This window comes from Taudactylus pleione, unplaced genomic scaffold (assembly GCF_031769625.1).
Source record: "Taudactylus pleione unplaced genomic scaffold, aTauple2 ptg000019l, whole genome shotgun sequence".
NCBI classification, from domain to species: domain Eukaryota; kingdom Metazoa; phylum Chordata; class Amphibia; order Anura; family Myobatrachidae; genus Taudactylus; species Taudactylus pleione.
The window spans coordinates 4,864,960-4,887,091 of NW_028284421.1; the positions used below are offsets into that span (position 1 = coordinate 4,864,960).

Genomic DNA, 22,132 nt, shown 5'->3' on the forward strand with positions numbered 1-22,132 from the left:
TCTGGAAGCTCGTATATCTGTGGGTCACCACCCACAGCCTATACGAGCGTGCAGTTTGATGGCCGCGATGGTCAAGACCATCGCCACTGCGAGCCGGAGCCTGCGGTTGAGGTTTTCAACCGCAAGGCCCGGAGTGATTTTGGCTCTATCAGAGCCAAAATCACTCCCACTGACATTACTAGTGATGTCAGTGGGCCGGCTTCTGACGGTAGGCGTTCCCTACCAATCAACATCGACAGCTCGCCCCCTTTGATCAGACACAACGAGCGAAGGAAAGTCCTTCGCTCGTCGCGTCTGGCGCATGCGCACGACGGAGCTCCCGCCGTCGTGCGCATGCGCAGTGCACAACATCGACCCACTTGCGAGCGGAAAGCCGCTTGCGAGTGGGTCTGAATCAGGCCCTAAATCCATTACTTTTTTAAATTGGTGTGATCAAAGTGCCCCTACTTGGATATCTTTCATTGGATATGAAATTATATACTGCATTACTGGAAATGATTGCTTTACTTAACTTGTCAGTGGTTGTTTCCCATCAAATCATGCAGATTCTATTTTAGGGGCTTTTTAAATTGTATTGCAGTATGTGGCTGCATAAGAGCCCGCCAATGTGTTAAAATAAAACCAGAGATTAAATTCCTGACCTTGATTTGAAATAAAAGCTTTAGAGATAATACATGTGATGTCATTCATATTAGTAGGGCCTGCACAACCATGTTACATAAACGGGTTAGGTACAAGGGGAACTGCATGCTGGCAGAACACTGGAGCTTCTTAAGCATTACTCTTTAGTGATACTTTTCATTTAAAACATAAACACAGCTCCTAGTAACTATATTAAAGCATGCACAAAACCTTCTATTTAAAACCAGTAATGGTTTTACAGTTCTATAATTTTACAAATGGAACTGAGGACCTGCTCGCTAGGATGCGTTCGCTTGTAGCCAGATATTCGCATTGCGCGCATGCGTATGCATCGCAGTGCGCGTGCGCGAACCAGTGCAAGAGATCGGGAAACGTTAGCTTGCTTCGCATCGTCTGCCCAGCAGAGTGCGTAACAGGAGAAGCCGTTTGTGGGTGGTGACAGGGGCTAGCTGCTAGAAACGGGAGTGGAGGTGCGAACGCAGACGTGCCTGAGCGTCTCAGCGCCGTTTCAGAGGCGTGGATAATTTAGAGACAGCGTCATAGTACGCGCCACCTGGCTGGATTTTACACTGAAGTGCTTTTGGTAGGGTATGGTCAGCCACAAGCGCTGCGATCGCATCCGATGGTACCGATGGTTGCATACGCTTCCTGGTGATGACGTGCGCAAGTGGGCGTCTTAAGACAAGTTGGTGGGCGTCTGCATACACAATGTGATTGCACGCCAAGACACAGTGGGCGTGCTAATGCCTTGCCCTGCGATCGCCTGCCTTCACAAATTTGCATACGCATCGAGCGAGCGACCGCATCTAGCGAGCGGGTCTGAATAAGGTCCTGCCTTCCAAGTTTTAAGTGGTGCTGTGTTCTGCACACAGTGAATGTAGTGCTTGCAGTACTAAACCGTGATGATTTATTGATCTCTATATTAAAAACCATTGTATCAAAACAAATTTAACAGGTGATAGCTGGGTGATGTCCCCTGCAGCTCTCACCCATCAGGTGAAGTTGATAAATTGTATGGTTTAATTATGCAAGTGATTCAATTGGACAAGATTCAGCTTGTTTGACCAGATCGCTTTCTTTATCACTGGGGCCTGTTAGTGAGATTGGAAGATGATGGCACACACGGACAGATAGCAGTTATTTGCCAACCACTTTGACCAACATGTTCAATAAGGATCTGATCAATATTAGCTGTATAATTTTCTGTCTTCGAAGCACAAATGTTATTATTTCGGGCTTATTGCTTAAGGTTCATACACACGTAAAGATTTTTTGAACGATTTGTCGTTAACGACATCGTAATCGTTAAAAATAATTCAGGTTCTGAGTTATAACGATGAACAATAATCGTTCAAGCGCGCTCTCATTTGTAGTTTGTAGTTCATCGTCCATTTCAGACTGTCCAACATAATGATTTTCATTAAGGGAAGGAACATTTTTCGTTCATCATTGTAAAAATCGTTCATCACACTTCAAAAAATCGTTCAATTTTTTAAGGGAAAATCTGGGAGATTATCGTTGGTTATAAAATTGTTACATGTGTATGCACCTTAAATCCTTACTGCCATTTTGCAACTTCTAGTCAGCAATTTCACTTACTCCATTCACTTCACCATTCCCTAGGAATTAGCAGAGTTAAATAATTTGTAGTGATCATTTAAACATCGTTTGGTACCTATTAATTTCAAAAATATATCCAGAAAGAATCACAAACCGTGCTGGAGAAATCCCAGGAGATAGGTAGCTAATACACCTATTTTTAACAGTTATTTATATAGCTCACACATTATGCTGCGCTTAAAGTATTCAGCCATTCACACCAACCCCTGCACCAATCAGGTTGCAAGGACCAGCAATCTATTTTCCCAGTCGCTTGCATTCACATATATGTACGCTTTGGTAATTTTTATGTTAGGAGTCAATTAACCTACCAATATGTTTTTGGATTGTGGGAGGAAACCAGAGGACACCCACGTAAACATGGAGAACATAAACCAATATGGGCTTGATATGAATTGAACCCGAGACCTCAGTGCTGTGACACAGTAAGCTAATCGGTGCGCTACTGAGCTAAAAAAAAAAAAAAAAAAAAAAAAAAAAGGATCTGTACACCTACAGTGGCCTTTGAAGAAAAACTCTGTATATGTTAATATATGCACAACATCTTTGGCTCTTTGGTTTGACTGACTGCCCCTGAATTGTATTTTGTCTGCCCACATAGAAAAAATTAGAAGATATTGGGTACAAAATAAGTGTAATCCCAGAGACCGCTCCTGTAGCAATTGCATGAGTAGGGGTGGGCCTAACTATTATGCTTGCTGCAACGAATAGAGCAATCTGTTAATGTGATGTTTAACTTTAAAAGGAAAGCTTTTCATTCTAAACCTGCCAACAAGGTAAATGCTATTAACAGACAGAAAATGCCTATATTTTGCTGAGCACCAAAGCTTGCACCCTGGTATGGGTCTTCCTCACTTTTGGCCCATCTTTGTGTATGAAGTAATGACAGATTCCAGACAATATTAAACACTACTTTGTTGGTTGACTGGAATGGGTTTTGTATCACTAGGTTGTAAGCTCTCATGAGCAGGGCCCTTACTGCCCCATCTTCTCATCTTTCTATGTATTTGTGTATTTATTTATTATTTCCACACTGCACGGTTCTGCAGGATTTTATGTTATTCTATAAATACTTACCATAATTATACACGATAAGTACAGTAGCTGTGCTCCCTTATTAGTGGATAGTGCTGGAAATTTTGCTCTTGAATGATGGATATATAAAGTGGTATTTGGTACAACTTTGGGCAGGTCAGTTATACTGGTGGTATATTGTTTGATTTGTCAGCAATTAAATTTGCACAAACAGTGATTGTTGATGTTGCAAATAATGAATGTGGGCTGACAATAGGATAGGTGTTGTATGCGTGTTATAAGGTAAAGAGTCAGTCTACAGTCTCCAAAGTTGTACATATGGAAAGCATACAGTATGATTAGTCTAGTTTGGCAGCATATTATATATTTTGTAATAGAGATTGTACATGGAAGTGTCAAATATAGAAATATGTTTACTTTCCTACAAGTCTAGCTCACAATATATTTTATATATAAATATTTTTTTCATTTGTATGTGCAGATCCTGTACAAACAAAGAAGATAAGAAAGGTCCCCCCTGGCTTGCCTTCTTCCGTAAGTACTGACTGCATTGTTAAAATTATTGTGGGAAATAAATTGGATTCGTAGGACCATGTACAGAGGTCATATAAATCGTTATTTAAACAGGTTTGTTTTTTTTTTACAGTGACCATAAACTGGTTGTCTTGATCAATGGTAGAGCTTCATTAGGTCTAAACCAGGGTTTGATGTTCAGTTTTTAGATTCACAGTAGTGATTTGTAACACCGTCATATGCTCCCGTCCCCTGTCCCTGTCATTTGAATTCCTCTCATGGGAGGAGAACAGGGCCAGAAGCTGTCAAAGAAGATCTCCTGTACAGGTCTTTTGATGTTTAATTAGTCATTATGTTGCTGAGCATGAGGACAGACAGAGATTAATAGCCAAGAATCTTCGAAATTTACATTTGTAATAATCCCAATGGAGCTGAAGACATTAAGATTCGGAGGACACGTACGGCTCAGCTTGCCTCACTAGGACTGAGGTTATTAATATGCATAAATCACCAAGTCAGATGTTCAGTGCGAAACCCTGGTGGATTTTAAAGCTTTCATTAAGCCTTTCCTAACTTCAGCCCAGCATCAGGAAGGCTTTCAAGCAACTAGTTTGTTGATCCCTCTTTGCTCGAAAATATATCCCTAGAGAATAAAGGGCTTTGATAAAAAAAAAAAAAAAAGGTTGCAAGGGTTTTGGTGGGGGAAAAACACATTAATGGCTGTGATAATCTATTGCTATAAGGGTGCTTTGTGGTATTAAATATCCCTTATTCTTTAAAGATGGAAAATTGTTTGCAAATGAATCAGCATTTTAAAAATCCATGTGAAATGAAAATCCCTGCTCATTGATAGAAGTATATCCTTTCTCTATCTTTCTCTTTACATATCGCGCTCTCTCCCTGCCAATTCCCCCCCACCCCACCACAAATATGAGGGGAGGGAGAGAGGGCTATGATGCCTTGCGGGGTACATCCCTTTGTTGTGTAAAGGGATTGAGAGCTTTTATTTGGCAGTACTTAACTCTTGGGCGCAGGTGCAATTGGATGAGTCATAACTCAGAGCAGTTTTGTTTGAATGAAACATCCTTCGTAGTCTACAGAGCTTATAGCACATAGTACTCACGCTGATTAGGGATTGGTGGTATGGCTCCACTATATGTATTCTTGTAGTTTCTTCCTGCAATGTTAAACCTGAATTTGAAATCCGTTTCTAACCTTGCTTCCAGATGGAGCTAAAATGGTTTATACAGCCGAGGGCAGCTGTGTTCTGAACCTGCAGTCTACCTGGAAGCAAGGACTGCAGCTGCAGGCACTCTTAAAAGCTTTTGCTTGCATAAGCACTCAGGCCCCACTAGAGGCTGAATAGCTGCTTGATAAACAAAATGAACACAGTGCTTCAAATCATTTCCCAAAGCCAGGAATATTTCTTTTCTTTCCTTCTAGTAGCTAAAAATAGTTTAGCAATTTATATTTTAACAGTTGTGTCTAATTCAGGGTAGACTGTACACTGAGCCAGATGATTTCTGCTAGATTAACAAAAAATATGATATTAAAAATGACAGAGCAACCAAAACATGTAACAGCCACAGTCTTCCTTCCATTTCTGCCGATGCTACCATCTACAAGTGAATGGCACATTAATATTTAACAGGACTGTGCAAGGACAGACATCTGTACTGGAGAACATACATTGCATTTCTCATTCATCTGCATTCATTTCCCATTGCAGTATTTGGTTTAATATTTTCATTGCTGTTTTTGATGTATAAAATGAAGGCATGGATGTTCATGGCAGAGGAAACATTGATATATGCAGGGGTAGCTGTACTGCCAAAGATAGACGCCAATTTCTCCGCAACGAAAGCTGGCTGCGGCACACGTGCAGATATTTTGGACTATATAAAATGTGGCATTTGAGATTAGGTTATGGCTGAGAGGGAAAAGTGTATAATATGTAACATTAAAGCTTATATGAAATCTTTGCAGGTTTCCCCCTCCTATTTTTGGGGGGAGGGGGGAATCTGCTTGCTATGTGGTTTTTCACTTTGAATCCTCTCGTTACTGTTTGGCTAATGTATATTTTTAATAATCCTTTAGAGTTAATTTTCTGAAACTTTAGCACCAAACATATTAACGCAAGATCACCACTGAACATGGTAGTTACTTTCTGGCCTAATATAGTTCTATGCACTTTTTCTTTGTTTCATTTTTATAGGAGATAAGTCATTTGTATTAAAATATTTCAGGTTTAAATGAAGGTGTGACAGCTGTTTTAATCAATGTAGTAGTACTGAACAGGAGAGCCTAAGTTCATGCTGTTAGCGGATGCCATTTTAATAAGTCTTGTTTGAGTTTTTATGGTGCATACACACGGTCAGATTTTTCCTTCAGATATGAACGATAACGATTTAAAAATCGTTCAGTCGTTCATATCTGAAGGAAAATCGTTCATATCTGACATGCCTGAACGATGGACGATCAACGATGCGCGTTCCCGATGGTCAGATAACGATTTCTGACATCTGATGTGTTTGCAGTCAGACTTGGACGATTCCATTCATTTTAATGCAGTCAAAAATCGTTCAATCGTTCAAATCGTTCAAATCGTTCAAAACGTTTAATCGTTCAATCGTTCATCTGACAAATCTGACAAGTCTGACAAATCTGACCGTGTGTATGCTCCATTACTTAGTATCGTTTGTTTTAGTAGCTCTTTTTTTTTCTTCTGTTTCTCTCCTTTCAAGCTGAAGAACCTTTTGTTATTTACGTGAAGGAGGGTGTCATGTGCTTCTGACAGATCATTTATAGGTTTGAAATTGCACAGACAAGAGTGTTTTGGAAGCCAATAATCCTCACATAAACATATTATTGTTGAACCACTTTGCTTTGCTGTCATGATACAAGTTCCTACCATTTATATTTAGTTGGTAAATGTTCATCTCTCCCTTGATACCAATGATTACATATATAACAAATAAAACAAATGAGCTAGTGTTTTTTTGTTTTGCTGCTTATTTTTTTCCTTTTTGTGTTTGGATAATAGCACCATCTGCAGGTTAATTACAGAAAATGCATCTAAGCAGCAGAAGAGGGACTTGGACTGCGCGTTTCCGTTACCTTGCTTTGTCTGCGTTAAATGAGAAGAAGCTAAATGCCCTGCATGTGGGTAGAGAAACAGTTAGCTGTATTTGACATGAGCTTCACAGCAGGTTGCGTCCGTTCTTTCTCTAGCAGTGCAGTGGTTTCATATACAATATTTTGTACTGCTTCTATTGAACAGGATATTTAAACCTTTCCTTCAATTACTTATTAGACTCCCATTTGTCGGAGGTTGGCTTCCACGCTTAATATTTTAAACCGAATGGCATTAAAAAAAACAAACTGAAAACTACTTTTATTTTTGCTACTGGTAATTAGTTTTGTATACAAGTCATGGGTCAGTATATTTCACCAGTAAAAACGAAGATGTGTAGCCTCATCTGCTTCCAGGTCACCCAGAGGTGAGATATATAATTCTGTATACAAGTGTACGTCACTATACAACCATTATGGCATTGTATTTGCAAGAGTTTTATTGCCATCATTATAGTGACATGGTTTCTTCCCCTCTTCCTGTGCGGTCTGTACTTTTGATGTGTTTACACAGTATTTAATATACAAGCAGTTTACTGTCTCATCCATAGGTTCCTGAGCAATCTAAATATTTATATCTATAAATAATGTTTTGGGGACTCTTGTATACAAATATAGAGACCAATGCAAGTAAATGTTTAGCAATAACAAAAACATTAATAAGATAGTTACTGGAACTATTTTGTTTCACTTACCGTTATTCTTCTTCAATAGTAAAACATTGATGCAATCCATAGAGTACGAGACTCCTTTTTTTTTTTTTTTTTTTAACGTGTAGTACAGAGCGGTGCAATACATTTTCAAGTTTCAGCATATAATTTGTTGTTAAGCTGATGGGTCCTTTTGTATGTGCTCCATATTTATTTGTGCCATATCTATTTACAGTACTGAATATAGTTATCTTTTTAGGCAGATGTTTGAGTAAATGGTATTAATGTACTATAGTACCAAAATATATCCTGTAGTTATTCATTTGAATAAGACCTATGTTCTTACAGGTCTTTGCTGCAGTTGCACCAAACAGCCCCTCTCGGCACGCCAGGTCCAGTGAGACTGTGCTAGCACCGGGCGTATTTTAGCGTCTTTTTTTTGCTGAAAATGCGTCTAAGTCGCAATGTGATGCAACTAGGATGCACCAGGAGACTCTGCTGATTAATCACTTGTATATCTGTCTGTGACTGAGTCACTGAATCTGTATATGAAATGCTACAATGTAGCGGCTGCAGCTTTTTTCATTCATATACAGACTCAGATGCGCATAAATATAAAAGTGTTGTATATCTAATTAGCGCAGTCTGCTGGTACATCCTTAGATGCATTTTCGTTAAAAAAAAAAAAAGACGCCCGACACTAGCAGAGCTGCACTGGACATGGCGTGAGTGAGACCTGGCGGCTCAATCACACTAGGCAAGTCGCACTGCGTGGCGTATGAAGGCTAGATGAGGACACATCTGTGTACATGATTTTTATTCTTCTGTAATAGTTTAAATTGTGAAATTGCACCAAGTAACTCCATTTATAATTCAGTGTAACCAGAATACTAACTAAACAGATCTATTCCAAGAACCTTAAATGTTAGATCTTTTTAAATGTTTATAAAGATTGAACCTTACTGGTTTGTTTAGCGGAGAATAATTTTAGCAATAACTTAAACTGTTAGTCATTTAACAGGTGCATATTACCATTGAATCTGCCTTTCTTATCTCTGGGGGTGTTACACATAGTAGGGGTTGACAACACTCCTAAACCTATTCATTTTGCTGTATACCAAGGCCTAGGCAATGGCAGTTTAGGATTATATGAATAATTTAGTATTTCAGAGTGCTTGAGGTTTTGTGGTTGTATATAGTGGGGATGGAATTTAATACTCTTTAGTGACAGTAAGCCTACATGACAATTGATTTTCATTGCAGTTCTAAAGAGTAATTCAAATAGAAGTCGTGTTTGAAAAAGTTAACCCTTTGTCTCTGTGTTACTGTGTGCTTCATTTCTTGCAATGCCATAACCTTTTAATAGTAACTAATATTAATTAGCACTAGTTATTTTATTAACTTTACTTTATATAGTGCCAGCTTATTTCTTTGCTTTTTATAATTGGGAACAAAACTAATAAAATGAGTCCGGGTAATAAGCTAACTCCATTAAATTATGCTATTCAATTTTTGTAACCAAAATTACTGCATGATGTAAAATTTTGTTATTTAAATTTGAATGTTAATTCTTTATTGAAAAATTTTATAATTGTGCATCGTCATTTTATAATGCATTTGCAGCGGGCTAGTGAATGCACATCTGGGACCTGGTTCAGAATTAGGAGCAAATAGAGGGAAAAACTGGATGTGGGGCATTTTGCACCTTGACACAACCATGTTGCATGTGTGATTGCAAATGGGCACTAATGCTGGGTGCACACACTGCAATATTGCAGCCAATATTCTGCAAGTGGCTTGATATTGCAACATGTGTGGCCTTTGAACTACTGCAATGCCCGATCATTATTTGGCTTGTTGGTACAGTAAATGCAGACAAAAGATGTCTCTCCGGAGGACTCTGTCATGCTGGTAATGACCCGCATAAGGATTCAAATAACAATAATATGGTCATCAAGCTGTGTCTCAATTGGACGCTGGTTCTCTTGTTGTCCATGTGCACGCCCATTTGTTTTTTAAATTCTTTTGCTGTTTTCAGCAATTAGGGTTTTTTATTAAAAGTATGCACTGTTATTTGTGTAGTAATTAAATGTGTATCATTGCAGTATCTCTAATGGGAAAAGTTCTGTGCAGACTTGCTTGTCGGACCTTCCCCAGTTACTGATACCCCTTGTGGCGCAGCCATTTGGCTGACATTGCATGTACTATGTTGACTCCCCTATGATGATGCACACAATTGTTTTTCCCCCAACTTGAAATGGAACTTTAGTATGAAGGTCTCATTACAAAGTGCGGTTCGCAGAAGTGCAAATTTTCAGCAACCCAGCCAGTCTGCTCTATCTTTCAAGTGCAATTTGGTCACAGAAATTAAATTGTTTAATGTATGTGAGCGCTTTTGAGCAATGTTTGTAAATAATCCTCATTAAGTAAAAATGAATAAATAAAAGCTTTTACTTTTGTTAACCTTTAATAATAAAGTGAAATAATAAGTATGTTTCTGAGATGTTTTGTTCAAATGTTAAGGTTTGTTAAAGGCAAGCGAGTTTTCTACTGGTTATAGAAGATTTGGCCAGTAAGGTCCTGTTCCATTGGTGTCTTAAGCTTTCTCATATTATGACTAAATTGTATGTTTGCTCACTGACACTATATACCATGAGATGTGCAGAATTAATTATGCATTTTTTTTTCTAAATGCTTAAAATGTATAGAAAAAATAACTTGAAAATAATACCTTCTTCTAAAGATGGCATATTTGGTTTATATGGTTCTAGTCTTACAATATGCTCCCATTTCTGTACTGCTGTCTTGTTCGCCACCCACCCAGGAAAAAGAGCGAGTTAGCACAGTTTTCTCTCTGTAATTAGACATCCCCGTGCGTCAGACCATGTAATCTGTTTGTGTTCAGAGAAACACACAGTTTGTTTAGCTGCACAGCATTGGGTTGTGAATGGAAACAATTGAGGTTAGGGAGTGTAGGTCAGTCCAGTGCTACTTTGCTGATGACACAGTGTCTGAAATAATGTTTGTAAAAGTCAGCTCAGTCTCCAGACTCAGGCCAGCTTAAACATCCCCTATTATATGCAGTTAATGTGCATTAAATGTACCAATGACTGTGTAATTGATGAAACAGTTTTATGACACTATGCCAAAAAAACATAGGCTTAAATGATTTAATGTTAATTTATTATAGTCTTATTTATATAGTAACTGCATTTTAAGCGACACTTTACAGGGAATGTTTAATCATTTACTTCCATTGACCTATCCATATATGATATGTAATATGGCTGCAGTTAGAAATCTACATGAACACACGAAGAACATGCAACCTGCACATAGCTAGTGACCCGAGTTGGAATCAACACAATGGCCCCTGCAGGGGCAGAACTAGGGGAGACAATGGAGGCGCCTGCACTGAAGGGGCATCTCCTCCATTTCCCACAATATATTCATCCCACTTTGGACTGTAAATATGTACACGGAGTGTACTGTCACGGCCGCCCAATACATTGCACCTCTTCCCGGCACCTGAGAAACCACCATAACCATATATTTACTAGTGCAGGGCTCTGTGTCAGACCATCAGATGCTGCTTCCGGTAAGTATATTTAATTGGGTTCAGCGGTGTATGGGGGAGGGTGCGGCACCAAATTATAACTTGCGTCTGGGATGAATTTACGCCACTGCCCCAGCGCTAAGGTAGCACTTGTCAACTGTGCCTCTATGCTGTTTAGCTGTTCATTTTGACTGAAGTGACTGTTTTTCTCTTTGAAACTAAATACTTTCGAAAGTAGACTAAAGTTTGAAATAATAAACAGCTGTGAGATTAACTCAATGTTGGAGCTGGCCTCAAAATGGCCGCAATTCCAGACAATTGCTTTATTGATATATATAGGTTCACTATTATCAGAATATAAAAAAATGCTGCTGAAGATGACTGCTGCAGTCTTATGTTTGTGGCCATCTTCCTACTGTGCTAACTGGCTTAGATGAAGCCAGAAGTGACCAAGCCACTGGACCAGAGATAGCAGCTCTCATCTGATTAGGGTGATCGTACTTGGCCAAAGATGAAAGATAATTGTGTCACCTTTAGTCTGAAGCTGGGCATACACTAGACCAACTTTCATCTAACTTGTTGGTTGGTTGTAATGAAAATCTGGTGATTTATGACAATCACAAGTTAGTTAAATCTGCAAATACATTACCAGATTTTCATTCCAACCAACTAACTAGTTGGCTGGTTGGATAAATGTTGGTATAGTGTATTGCCAGCTTTAAGCAGAAGGTTGTTCAGTTAAATCTCTAATTTCTTTGTATGGAAGAGTCAGTTTCCAGAGATTAAAGACATATTCCTGTTAGCTTTGAAATTGAGTAATTTATCACAATATATATGGGTCAGACCTCTAACCTTTTAATACATTAGAATCAGGTAATGTTATCTTCACGATACAGCTTCACCACAGGCCACTTTCTAGCATAGAGACTACACATTTGCAATGGAAAATAAGTTGAGTAATTGTGAAGTAAGAATCAAAGCCTCTAAGCTAGTCCTCTGAGGACTGAAACCTGCTCTTGTGGTCCTTTGGGGCAGAAGACGTTCCTGGTCTTTCAGTAGCAATCTTGTGTACTGTGATGTTCTTTAGCAGCTGCTGTGTGCCCTTTTGTACGTGTTTTTCTTATCTGTGCGTCTGTGTGTGTATTTCTGAAAAGACCAATAGTTAAAAATAGACAACTTATCACCTTTGTTAAGGTATGAACACGAGAGAATTAATTCCACAGGTTTTGTTTCTTTTCATTTTTATTGTTGTGTTTTGTGACATTCTCATGATTCATGTAAACATTAAGAACATAAGTATTTTAGAATGTTTTAAGTTTGTATATTTTTTTTGTAGTGGGCTTTTTTTTTTTATTTTGTTTTAATATCCCTTAAATTGTGAGCAGTTCTGGGAACTTCACAAATAAATGACTAGCAGTTCAAGTTGTTTTCATACTAGTTATCGGTAGAGTAAAATATTATTGCAACAATTGTCTGCAGTTACTCTCTGTCAGTCCCTACATTGGTTACCTGAATTCTACCAAATTCAATATAAAATACTTCAACTTACACATAAAGCTATTAGTCAAACTACACCAATATACATCTCTACGCTTATCTATAAAGTTGTAATGGTTGTGTTTGTGTTAGAATTTTTTGGGAGAAATGTGCTTCTTGGGACTCTGTAAGAACTATGGAGACGAGTTGTTTTTTTCAGAATTTTTGTTTGTTCGTTCCTGCATCACGCAAAAACTACAGGATGAATTTGGATTGCGTTTTCAATATTGTATAGATTAGTCACCTAGAAAGAAACTGAGGTATCTATTATCTCAATGTGACATCAGGGAGAGGAGCAACAAAGGAAAACCAGATGCTTGACACTCGACGCATGCAGTGTGCAGGCTTCTCATGCCAAAAAAGACTATGTATATAAATATAATTTTTTTGGGACTAATATACTTCTAAGGACTGTTTGAACTATGGAGACAAAAAAATAATTAGAATTTGTACAGGCTCCTCAAGTTCAAAATGACTCTCTATGTATGTATGTATAATATGTGTGTGTGTGTGTATATATGTATATATATATATATATATATATACACACAGCACAAACTCATGCAAATAAAATAATGTATTATGGTGCGTACACACGGTGCGATTAAAATGAATGATATCGATCATATCGTGCAATTTGTCCTTCCGCCTCTTGAGGATTGACCACAAGTTCTCAATGGGATTAAGGTCTGGGGAGTTTCCTGGCCATCGACCCAAAATTTCGATGTTTTCTTCCCCGAGCCACTTAAGTTATCACTTTTGCCTTATGGGAAGGTGCTCCATCATGCTGGAAAAGGCATTGTTCGTCACCAAACTGTTCTTGGATGGTTGGGAGAAGTTGCTCTTGGAGGATTTTTTGGTACTATTCTTTATTCATGGCTGTGTTCCTAGGCAAAATTGTGAGTGATCCCACTAGCTTGGCTGAGAAGCAACCCCACACATGAATGGTCTCAGGATTCTTTACTGTTGGCATGACACAGGATGAAGACTCTTGGAGGGTGGCCTGGTGTCAAGAAGGGCAGCAAAGAAGCCACTTCTCTCCAGGAAAAACATCAGGGACAGACTGGTATTCTGCAAAAGGTACATGGATTTGGACTGCTGAGGACTGGGGTAATGTTAATTTCTCTGATGAATCCCCTTTCAGATTGTTTGGGGCATCTGGAAAAATGCTTGTCCGGAGAAGGAAAAGTGAGTGCTACCATCAGTCCTGTGTCATGCCAACAGTAGAGCATCCGGAGACCATTCACGTGTGGGGTTGCTTCTCAGCCAAGGGAGTGGGCTCACTCACATTTTTGCCTAAGAACACAGCCATGAATAAAGAATGGTACCAAAACATCCTCCAAGAGCAATTTCTCCCAACCATCCAAGAACAGTTTGGTGACGAACAATGCCTAGTGTTCACTCTAGCTCCGGCGGCAGGCAGGGCGCCGGAGCTAGAGAGGGCACTTTTGTGCACGCGCGCGCCCGTAAAGGGGGCGTGTCTATAAGATGCGTCCCCTTTTCGTCACTCTTGGGGGCGTGCCCGGCACTTATGGAAATGCCGGGCAGCCCCCAAGCGCTGCAGACGTAGAATAGATGCCGGGCGCATGCGCCCGGCGTCTATTCTCCGGCGGTGACAGGGTCACCGCACATTTCTCCACCCGCGGGACACTGCGACCCGCAGGTGAAGATGGCACCCGCAGGCTGTGAGGGCAGCAAGCTCTTTTTGCCCTCCTTCTGGAGGGCAGGGTGCTATTTGCCCTCCAAAAGGAGGGCAGGGTGCCGCGCCCCGCTAAAACAGCCTAGCGGGAACGCTAAATGCCTTTTCCAGCATGATGGAGCACCTTCCCATAAGGCAAAAGTGATAACTTAAGTGGCTTGGGGAACAAAACATCAAAATTTTGGGTCGATGGCCAGGAAACTCCCCAGACCTTAATCCCATTGAGAACTTGTGGTCAATCCTCAAGAGGCGGAAGGACAAACAAAAACCTACAAATTCTGACAAACTCCAAGCATTGATTAGGCAAGAATGGGCAGCCATCAGTCAGTATGTGGCCCAGAAGTTGATTGACAGCATGCCAGGGCGAATTGCAGAGGTCTTTAAAAAGAAGGGTCAACACTGCAAATATTGACTCTTTGCATAAACTTAATGTAATTGTCAATAAAAGCCTTTGACACTTATGAAATGCTTGTAATTTTACTTCAGTATACCATAGTAACATCTGACAAAAATATGTAAATACACTGAAGCAGCAAACTTTGTGAAATCCAATACTTGTGTCATTCTCAAAACTTTGGCCATGGCTGCATATATAGCTTTTATTTGGGTACCCGTTTTCCGTTTACTTTAGTGGGCACTGCATTTCAATGAGTGGGAAATGAAAATTAATGGGAAAGGATCAGATTTTGCTTAGCAGAGTACAATACAAATTGGTGAGGTCATGGAATGAATAACTTGTGTTGGTATCAATATTTGATCAAAGTCATCATTTGATTTGATGACTATATGTAATGGGCTACTCTAGCTACAAGACATATGGATAACTTTACTGAGATACGTTGAAAATGCCGGCGGATGGGATCCCAGGTGTCGATATACCGAAGCAGAAAACTTTGTGAAAACCAATACCTGTCATTCTCAAAACTTTTGGCCATGGCTGTACACTCTATACACTACGTATAGACATTTGGTGATTTCTTTTGGTCACGTTATACGCAGAGGAACATGTACAACATACACGAGTGTACACTATACAATGTGATCGGTTTCACTACTTTTAGAGGGCATCTTTCGACAGATCCATTTTTTGTGAATTCATATACAATATATACATTTTTTCTGATTCGTTAGGATCCACGTGATATTGATATTTTATATTGATCTTATGTATATGTTATTTACCGCTAGGTTATCATAATGTAAGATTGTGTTTTGCTTCTTGTTCTTGCCTTCGTATCCATTTTTTCTAAACTATGCCCGAATCTCTATTCTGGTTGTTTTATCTGGCTCTCATTTTCTACATCTTTTACTTAACTTTATGCACATTGGAAGTTCTGTTCCTTTTTTGATGATTGGCATCCTGTCTATTTAATGGTGGAGGGTTGTTTACATTTTACAACATTTTCCTTGTCAAGGCATTTATCTAGCGTCTGGGTTGCTATGGCAACGACTACAGGCGGCGTTTTGAGGTCACTCATGGGGGACGCGATGGAAGTGCGCCTCACACTTGGCGGGCTTCTATCAACTATTTAAGGTTGGTAGTTTTATCTTGTTTAACACATGTTGGTAGTTTTATCTTGTTTAACACAAAGGGACGTGCGTGTCCCGAAACGTTGGTGTTGCATACGTATTTCGTCTAATACATTATTTTGATTATTTGAACGAGTCTCTGAGTGCCGTCGCTTTTTCGTTTTTGTTCGGTATATTGATTGATCCGGAAGGCATCGGAGCTGCCGACATCGTAAGAGTGAGTGCCGGTCCAACTGGAACATATATATATTCTATTTCTCAAGATCTATTTGGCCAGAAAATCTAACTATATATTGAGCATTAATCAGGCAGCTTATATTGACTCATTAAGCTGCAGTTTATAGTACATGTCAATCCAGTAGATGGTGCACCAAGACAAATCCTACATACACTATGTAGACAAAAGTGATTGGACACCACTGCGTAAGCGAAATGTTGTGCTTCTGCAGAAGACGTGTTCATGAAAGTATAAACGAGTAAGTAGAGATGTGCTCCCTACATTGTGGCAGTTCTACGGAACAATGAATGTTTTGATCAAGAGGGCAATGTCACCTATCATGTTTCCAGGGTGATGCTGGACTGGTATACAGAAAATTTGATAACCCGGATGGACTGGCCAGCTCAGAGTCCAGATCTTAACCCCATTGAGAGCCTCTGGGAAGAATTGGAGTGACGGGTACATTCTAGGCTGACTTGACCACCTTCAGTGTCACAGTTGGTCATCGTATTTTAAGGCGGAATGGCAAAACATTCCGCCTGCTGTTGTCCAGGAACTTGTGGACAGTTTGCCAAGAAGGGTGTCTGCAGTAATCACTGTACGTGGTGGACCTACAAAGTACTGACATCAATCAAATCTAATTGATCTATTTGCTGTCAGTGTACAAACACTTTTGTGTACATAGTGTATCATAGAGTATCTGATCATGTTACTTGCAACCTTTCAGTGTTACTGTAGGTTAAGTAGCAACGAATTTGGGATCTACAAGATAAGATTTGTTTGACTAAAGTGAAATTAGACTGGACAGTGAGATTGATAGCCCTTTGACCTCTCCACTCTGGACAAGTTCTGTCTCTCTCATCCACATGCATTACTTTTTCCCATTCACGGTTACAGGACTTTTTTTTTCGGGCTGCACCCACTCTGTGGAAGGACTTTCCTCTAGTCTCTAAATCTTCAAGCATCCCCTGAAAACTAACCTCTTCAGGCAAGCTTATCCAATCCTAGATCCACCCACATATCCTCCATAAGGTAGCCTACTCAATCACATCCTCTCAATACAGTCCCCACATAACTCTCTACATATTTTCTTTCTTCACTTTCAAATACCCCTGACCCATGGTCAACTTTTCTGTGTGACTGGATCATACAGCCAACTAGCCACTGCAATCTGGCTGGACCAATATGTAATAGGTATCCTTGTGTAGCAATACCCATTTCCCTATAGATTGTAAGCTTGCGTGCAGGGCCATCTTGGCTCCTATGTTTATCTGTTATTACCCCGTCTTGTTCTATTACAGTTTGTTCCCAATTGTAATGCGCAGCGGAATATGCTGGCACTATATAAGTAACTGTTCATAAATAATTAATATTGGTCAATTGTAAAGCAATAATTGACAAATACACTAAATAAGTCTTGTATTCACTGAAGTTTTCTAATTACACTGCATGTAAAATTGGCAATAAAAAATACCCCGTTGTGTCAATTGACACTGTATCCACTGACCTTTATTACAATTCAAGTGTGTTGCATGTTTAGGAACACATCTTGCATGCATTGCATCTTCTGCAAGGTAAACACATTGGGGAGCTACCAATAACCTAACATTGTTAGTAAAAGAACTAGTAATAATTTGGCAATCTTTGTGACTCACATTTTCACTAGTGTTCAAAAACGCACATACAAAGTCATCAGGTATGGAGTAGTTAGCTCATTAACGCTAGGTAACAGTTGTCAATTTATTGTTTGATCAACTACCATTATATTACAAATGCATCAGCGGATGTGTACATCATTCAGCCATATCGGGTCGGCCCTGCAGCACAGCCAATGCCAATATATCTTGCATATATCTCCGTACGTCAAGCTGTGTGTACAGTCGACTCGCCAACCGTCCATACACTGGCTGCAGAAACTGTTGACACTGACATCACAACTGGGCAGTTGTGATACCTGGTCCAGCATATCGAGCAGCCGATTGGTAAGTGTATATAGATGACAGATACGTTGTTTAATTGTGTACCCTTCATTATTGTCCTCTTTAAATGGCTTGGTACATAGGGCCTGATACAGACCCATTCGCTAGGCTGCGTTCGCACGTAGCCTGCCGATGTTTGCAATCTGCACATGCATGTAAGACACAGTGCATGTGCGCAAACCAGTTCATGCGATCGCGAAGTGCTCACACCCTGTACACAGACGCCCAGCTAGAATGAGTGACACGACGTGACATTTGTGGGTGGAGACGGGGGTGGTGTTGGTACGAACGCAGGAGTGTCTGCGTCTGAACGCCGTTTCATGGGTGTGCATAATTAAGATGCAGCGTCAGCATACACGTCACATGGCTGAATTACACACTGCAACACTCGCAGTGCTTGCGTTAGGGTATGGTCAGCCATAAGTGCTGCGTATGGGTCTGATGTTACTAGATATTACCGATTGTTACGTACACTTCCTGGAGATGACGTGTGTTACTAAGGAAAGTGGGTGTCTAAATACATACCGCAATCGCATGGCAAGACATAGTGGGCGTGCTAATGTCTTGCTAGCGATCTTGGGATTTGCATACTGCTGACGGCTGTGTGTGATCGCATCCTAGCGAACGGGTCTGAATCAGGCCCATAGTGTCAAATATGGAATATTAAAGCACATCAGAAAATGCTGCCAGTTTATAAATAGGTGTTAATAGGTGGACCGCGATGAGGGTGCGGGCATGGAGTTTCTGCGCGCGCTTTCAAAAAGAGGTCGTGGCTGACCAGGGAGGCGGCGTGTCCTAGGATACGCCCCCAATTTGTCACACTTGGTGGCCTGCTCTGCACTTACGGAAGTACTGGGTTCCCCCCAAGCTCTCCCCTCACATAGAAAAGATTTTGTGCGATTTCACACGGTATCTATTCACCCTGGAGAGATCATTCACAGCAACTTTTACCATCTGCGGGACACTGCAGCCCACGGGTGGGGAAGCCACAGGGCAGGGTGTTTTAGCGGGGCGCTGCTAAAAGGGCAGGGAGCATTTTGCCCCTTTAAAATCGGGCAGGGTGCTGCGCCACGCTAAAACAGCCTAGCGGGAACATTACTTGTAGTGGGAATGGCCTGAACACGTCACTACTTTTCCGTTTACTTCTGATGTGTGAGTACCTGATTTCATAAGCTCCTTGTTGTCTTTTGTGGGATGATATTTGCAAATATAAATTCTACTAAAGCAGATTGCTTATGAACAAAATGCATGCTTCTGTTTGTGCCAAGTCCACCCACTTTTTGCTTAGAGTTGTACATACCACAATAAGAACATCACCCTCTGAAGCAGGGCCGGCTTTAGGGGTGTTCGACCAGAGAGGTCGAACAGGGGTGCCACCCATAGAGGGCGCACCCCTCCCCAACATCCCGATTTCAGCATGACAGTACTGTCCCGCTGTTCCACCCGTGGGCTGAAGTGGCCCTTGGGTGGTCAAATCGGGAGGTTGGGGACCGCCACCGTTGTGCGGTGGTGCCGGACCCCAGAGTCTGAATGGATGCTGCGCGCATGTTCATTCAGTGACTGGAGAGGGCTGGGGGAAGCCCAGCTAATGAGGCTCCCCCCCCAGCCTGACGTTGTTTGGATGCGTTCCACGCCTCCAAATAACGTCATGTATGAGGTGTGGTATATGGTAATTAGGCCACGACCACATTTTCGGTCGCGCACTGCGCACTAGAGTGAGCTGGCACAGGGTGCTCCGACCCCTGGAGCCGGCCCTGCTCTGAGGTATTCAACCTGTCTGGGAGAGTTATAAATGCGCTCACATTGTGCCTTCATATATGTCTGAGTACTGCCTCCCTACATCTATTTCTGCGTATCCTCTCCTTTGGTCACCTTTATTTTGACCCTTTTAACTTCTTGTTTCATATTAAATAATTTGGTGCAGTAATTAACGTTATATGTATAGTGGGTTACAGTATGTGGATGTGCAAAAAGCTTTGCAGTGACATGTTGGCTTAACACTTGTGTTCTGTCCTGAAAAGCACTGTAACCTATTACATGTGAAGGTGACAACCCAATGTTTTCCCAGTCAAAACCCCTTCTGTTTAATGTATGGGAAAAATAGGTCTGTACTTAATCTGAATAATCATGCATCTATCACTCGTGTGTCAGAATTGACATATGTGACTTTTGCTGTCTTTTCGGTATGTGTGCATTGTTTGGAAGCATGTGGTCAGCAATGTGCATTAGTAGAAACTTTGTGTGCATGTCTCAAAAGCATGATGGCTGTGAACGCTATTGTACAGCAGACATTCCAGGAGCACCATGGTAAATTATATTTTCGTTTCCAAAACTACAGTACTTGGTTATTAAGAGGTTGGTGGCTCAGACAGAACCTGCCAGATGGTGGTGTTGCTGTACTGCAGCATGCTGTTTCTCAGCTGCCACAAGTGCTAGAATTTAATTAAAAACAAAAATCAGGAGATTAACAAGCCGGTTGCCTTACCCATCCTTTCCCCCTATTACCAAGTAACTGTGTACAAAGTTTCCTCTGGTTTGCTCTTGTTATAAAATCAAGCAGCTTTGATGTTGTGAAGCACTGTTTTCATTCTACTGAATGCTTTCCTGGAGGCATTACCACTACAAAAATCAGGGTGTGCTCAAGGTTGAAAGCGATTACTGTATGACGTTTCCCTCCCCCATTTTCTGTGTGGGATGGTTCAGCCCTATTTTGCATAAGTTTCTTTTGAGTAGATCCATGTGTGGACTCAGTGAGCATAGTTCTGGTGGAATTACTGTTTGATCGGGTGGATGTATCCCTGGGATTGAAGCAGTGCACTTCAGCTGCTGCCTGGAACATCTTTCAAATCAACATGTATTGTGCGTACCCAGTGGCTGGTGTGGGCAGCAATTCTTTGATGTACTACTACAATGGGAAAACGGTGAGACGATGTACATTTGTTCACATTTTATGCCTCTCCTAGGATCAAACCCTGAGCTCTAAAGAGTTGTTTGTAATTACTGCTATGCTATGTTACAGTTCCAGGATCAGTTGTAGCTGCAGACATTTATGTTTTTCTTACTTATATAAGAATTTTTTTATTTTTTAAAATAATACATAGTAAGTTTCATAGTGCAGGGTTCCCTTAGTTTCATCCCTGGTGCTTATGTATGACTATTAGTCATAAGGCTTTTCTTTTTTTTAATAAAAATGTTACTTCTATCATGCAAAGAAAAAGTGTGTCTGATTCTGAAACGGGAAAACTATGAATTTCTGGGAATGATCAGGAAAACAACTCTCCCCAGCCAGTAAGATTCCTGTTTCCTGTTTAGACTTTGAGGTTCATAGACTGGGTTGTAATGTTGTTCCATCTGCTTCCAATCAAATCAACATTTTGACGATATAGGCGAAATGCACCATGTCTTAAATCGTAATCTCTCAATTTTGAACTGGTCAATTTTTATTTCTTTGATTGTTTTTTACAGTGGTAGACAGCTTTGTTGTTAGGAGACACTTTGTGCTTTAATTATTGGGCATAATTGTAATATGTTACAGTGCAAACATAGGATGTCAGAATGTGCATATATGAAATAAATGCATACAACCACATGAAAACTAAATGGTGGTATACAACTGAATTAGTTGTGGAGATATTGTTGAAGAAGTGTGACTAATTGAGAAGTTTAAAACAGGATTTTTTCTTTGTTCTGTAGCTATTGGGGGAAAAAAAAGCTTTGATCTCATTAAGTATTTCCAGGTTTGTAAGGGGCTGTTACATGGAGAAATGCCTGGCCTGGAAATCTGAAGCATGTGTCTGACACAGGTCAGGAGTGGCGTTTATGACCCTGGTAATTGGTAAACAAATGATAGATTATCTATCTGTATACTTGATAAAGAAATGGATAATACATTGTTTATAGCTACTAGTGCTAAAGATGAATATGCTAAACAGTGGAGAGTTTAAGTCCAAATATTGAGGCACAGTTGCAGTTAAGGGGTTTCAATCCTGGTTGAGCACAAGTGATTATTAAAGGATTATTTAA

At 40.4% G+C, this 22,132-nt stretch overlaps 1 protein-coding gene across 12 annotated transcripts in view; it reads left to right on the top strand.

Annotated features, from left to right (window-relative positions):
* The window catches only part of TCF12 (transcription factor 12), a 292,270-nt gene that overhangs the window by 214,552 nt on the left and 55,586 nt on the right, over positions 1–22,132 (top strand). For 10 of the 12 annotated variants that reach the window (XM_088445100.1, XM_088445153.1, XM_088445177.1 and 7 more), the window contains exon 8: positions 3,779–3,831. In XM_088445100.1, the coding sequence (XP_088301226.1) occupies positions 3,779–3,831 (53 nt within the window). Of the gene's footprint in view, positions 1–3,778; positions 3,832–20,856; positions 21,031–22,132 lie in introns of those variants that run through there. The other 2 variants (XM_088445135.1, XM_088445170.1) reach the window with 1 other exon arrangement.